The sequence below is a fragment of the Prorops nasuta genome, unplaced genomic scaffold (assembly GCF_024137725.1).
Source record: "Prorops nasuta isolate Cenicafe-Biocafe unplaced genomic scaffold, Cenicafe_Pnas_1.2 PNAS00022, whole genome shotgun sequence".
Taxonomy (NCBI): domain Eukaryota; kingdom Metazoa; phylum Arthropoda; class Insecta; order Hymenoptera; family Bethylidae; genus Prorops; species Prorops nasuta.
This window is the reverse complement of record NW_027116819.1, coordinates 4,369,605-4,373,936: the sequence shown is the minus strand read 5'-3', so window position 1 is coordinate 4,373,936 and position 4,332 is coordinate 4,369,605. Positions and strand designations below refer to the sequence as shown.

At 31.9% G+C, this 4,332-nt stretch overlaps 1 protein-coding gene across 1 annotated transcript; it reads left to right on the top strand.

Moving 5' to 3' along the window:
* Nucleotides 1-225: 225 nt before the first annotated feature.
* LOC136781335 (uncharacterized) lies at nt 226-2,476 on the top strand. The gene is made up of 2 exons (XM_066740187.1): nt 226-1,978; nt 2,367-2,476. Exons 1-2 carry the CDS (start codon nt 226-228, stop codon nt 2,474-2,476), a joined length of 1,863 nt encoding a protein of 620 aa, XP_066596284.1.
* The last annotated feature ends 1,856 nt before the right edge of the window (nt 2,477-4,332 follow it).

Genomic DNA, 4,332 nt, shown 5'->3' with positions numbered 1-4,332 from the left:
CCCCATTTAAGTTATGATTTTATCTTCCCTGGTACAAGTGAGACAGATGCGAAGAGTGGAAGGATTGGTAATGATATGATTGTCCGTATAGCTGGATCGTTTGATATGGGATGGTTTACAAGAGGTACTGGCAGAAGCTATGACAGCCTGTCAGGTACTGGCACCTTTATGGGCTATTTCAGTAAAAAAGTCATTGCTTATATCGTACTGAACCGTAAATGCAAAATGTGTGATGCTGGACATTCCACTAAGAATCATGATTGCAGACTTAATTTTGTGGGAAGTGCAAAGGCGATGGAACCTAAAGCTGCTATTTTACTTACTAAAGACAACCCTGTTTTGAATGCTTGCAATCTTGAAGTAGGAGTAATTATAGCCGACAATGATAGCAGTGCTATAGCTGCCGTGAGAAGTGTCACTAATCATGAAGTAGTAAAACAAGCAGATAAAAACCATACGAGTAAGGGAATCGTAAACGAATTATATAAAATTAAAAAGTCGCATAAAGAGCTAAGCGTTAATGCTATAAATTATTTACAAAAAAATTTTAATTACTGCATTTCACAGAATAAATGTGATATTGAAGCTATGACTAAAGCTATAGAAAATATACCTTATCACTGCTATAACATACATGATAACTGTGGTACATGGTGCAATTATCACAAGAATCCCGAAACTTATAAACATAAAGTTATTGGAGATGGTTTTCAAGATCCCATACTGTTAGAAGCTTTAAAAAGTATTTTCAATACTTTAGCTAGCAAATGTAGTCATTTTCTTGCTGGAGCATCGAGTAACCCAAATGAAAGTCTCAACTCAATGATTGTTAGTAAAGCACCAAAGACGAGGCAGTATGGCACGTCATCGTCAGGAAGTATTCGAGTAGCTTGTACTGTTAGCAAAAAAAATGAAGGAGAAAAATATATTGCAGACATTCGTACCAAATTCTCATTATCTCCTAATAAACACAACATAAAATATTGTGAAAAAGTGGATTTGCACACTAAAAAAAGATATTTAAAAGCACTATTACCAGAAAGTAAATTACGCCGTAGAGAATTAAAGCGAAGCAAGACTGATTTAAGGAATAAAATGGAATGCACTGAAGGAAAATTGTACGAAACTGACGTAGGCTTGCTTGGACCTTTGAATGATCAAATACGTGTCCCGATATTAAATGAAAATAAAGAACCTGTATTTGTAATATTTGACTTAGAGACTGGTGATTTTACGAAAAAATCAGATATTTTGCAGATTGCAGCGAAGTGCAATAATTTAGAATTTTCTGTGTACATAAAGCCAACGCAAAAAATTTCAGAGCAAGCGAGTGCAGTCCATGGTTTACGATTTACTGATGGAGTATTGAAACTTCATGAAAATCTCATAATCACTGTCACTTTATTTGAAGCCATTGTAGGATTCTTTGAGTTTCTTTGTCTTTTTGAAAGAAAGTGCATTCTAACAGCACATAATTGCGCATTTGATTATCCAAGAATTATGCAAGCAATCGAACAAGTTTTTATGAAAGAACATTTTAAAGCTATTATCGAAGGTTTTTGTGATACATTGCCAATTATTAGGAAAACTACAGGAAACAAAGGAAAAGGTTCAAATAAATTACAAAACTTAGCGATTAATATGCAAATTGATAATGCAAATGCACATGATGCTATTGCAGATGTCACAATGTTGGAGCAAGTTTTAATTAAATTAAATATATCGAATGACAAATTAAAAGAAAACTATTTGAGTTGGTCTGCGGCTGAAAATAAAATAACATTTGCGAAAAATTTACCGACTGCATTAAAAGATTTAAGCGCTTTGAAAGATTGTACTTCGGCTAGTATTAGAAAAAAAATGGTATCAGCTAATATAACATATCAAATGATTGTTGATGCGTATAATAAAAATAATTATGAAGGTTTATCGGAATTGTTAGGAAAAGATGAAAATAACAGGGTAAAGGTGACGAAAAGTAAAATTGTACTACAAAAATTGTTTAATTATTTAAATAAATAAATTAATGTATACAGTGTAAATCCAGATTTATAAGTATTTTTTGCGAAAATGTATAAGTATGTTCAAGAAAATTTAATTGTTATTGTTAAACCGGTTCTGTCTTTTAATAAACTAACTTTTAAAAAAAATTAATTTTTATTTTTTCTATTTCTGAAAATATTACTGCTGACTCTGTCTATGTTGTAACAATCGTATTGCATTTGAAATAGCGCGCGCTACCTAACTACCTTTGCGACGTTGCCACATTGTTTTAGTAAACGGTTCGGTACACATGTCATTGACGTAAATTTTGTTCTTCATATATTTATTTCTTATGTTATACTCTCCAAATACTTATTTTTAAGTACCCAAAATGTTCATTATTGATTTAACTCATATTCTGCAAAATTTTATTCAATCCTCAACCGTCAGTCTTCTACAATTAAGTATTAAAGCAAAATGGACTGATTTATGAAAATTGAAATGTTTAAAACTTTTTTCTTAAGCTCCAAAGGTTCATCAAAATTTAACTGAATATTATTCTGCATAATATCTACCTATATACCAAGTTTCAACATTTTATGAACCGTCAATCATTTTTCAAGAGTACTCCCTTAAAGCATCTTTGAATGAAGAGCCTTTCTTGTTCATTCAATTCACGCCTATAATTATCAAATAATAAACCACGTTACTGGGAAAATTACAATTCTTACTACATATTTATTGTCAAGAATGACATTAATGAATAAACTGTAGTAGTATGTAAGATTCTATGTTTTGTTTCTAGACAAAGTTTTAAGCCTCTTTCGTACTCATTTGCTACCGTCACATAACCAGGCCACATCTTTAATTTATGCTTAGGTGTAGCTGTCGCTCATTTTGGACTGTAGCTATCAAATCCAATAGGATCTAAGCTAAGAACTTTTAAAATATGTTTTATTAATATATTAAGAATATGGAAGTATGGTATTTGAATGCAGCCAAACTTGTTTCTAAAACTACTGGAAATACCTGGGAACTCTTTCATTTAAAACTGCTTTGAAATAAGCAATTATATTTTCTTCGTATAGCCATATGTCAATTAGTTTCATACATATTAACTGACGCAACATGCGACCTGTTCTTGTTGCACACATTTGGACTAATTTCACATGGCTGCAAGCTTCTTCAATCATAAACTATTGATTTTATTGTCATTAAAAGAAGCGTTTCTGCAAAACTTGCTGTTGCACCACAAACATTTTCAAAATATCCTTCTTCCTGAACTAACCAATAATCCACTTTGCAATGCTGCACGAAATTCCATTTGTATCTGAAAAAACAATGAATTTTCCACAAAGTATTTATTCTTACATAATGAAATGTCTCATAGCTAAATAAAAATTATACTTATCTAATAATTAGGCTATTCTTGTTTTTCTTAACCTCCTCTCCTTGGTTAGGTCTTCTCACACGTCAACTTCGTATCGTCTTGAAGTTAACTGTGACACCGGGCCGGTATCGGATCGAAATTTTGTCCAACATGATAAAACCTCATATGAAAATCACGATATTTAAATTAACTTCTTGTAAATTAGAGTGACTAGAGTTAATGAAAAATAGTTCAAAAATACGATTTTGCTTCCCCGTGTTTATCTCGTATTACCTCTGGTCACTCTAATTTACAGGAAGTTAATTTAAATATCGTGATTTTCATATGAGGTTTTATCATGTTGGACAAAATTTCGATCTGACACCGCGCCTAAAGTATTCCCTTTGAAAAGATTAATTACGCTACATCGAGGGGCGACTTTTACACAAACTATAGCGTAGCCTCGAATTTAATCCACCCCTGATTACCAAATGTATTTTTTGGCGGGATTGCAGCAATTGGAGCACTGCATCAATTTTCGGAGTAAATCGAGCTGGACAGAAAATTGGAGACTTGTGATTGAAGAAAATTTATTGGAGTCGTTTACGGAAGTAAATATTATTTCGCCTGTAGAAAGGTAAGAATATAATTAAAACATTAATATTAAACTCCCTTTCGAAATGTCAAACATAACCTTTAAAGATGACATGTATTTCTATGTAAAATTTTATTCTTCTCGTAGATGCAAGTTATTGACGGTAAAAGAAGCGGGAGTAAAGTATACCTTTACGAAAATTATACTTACAACATAGATTCAAGATATACGCATATCTTTAGATGCTCCAAAAGACGTAGTCATCAATGCCCTGGATTATTGTTAAGGAAAAATGATATGTATTTGCTTAAAAATGATCATAATCATTCTACTAAGTTGTATGTTTCTGAAATTGCACAGCTAAAAGCTGAAATGATAAAAACGT

Bases quoted from the DNA above. Each gene is read 5' to 3' on its own strand.
- LOC136781335 (XM_066740187.1), top strand. From the start codon at position 226: ATGTGTGATGCTGGACATTCCACTAAGAATCATGATTGCAGACTTAAT. The intron at 1,979-2,366 runs GTAAAATTGTAC...CTTATTTTTAAG, and splicing joins CAGGGTAAAGGTGACGAAAA to TACCCAAAATGTTCATTATT.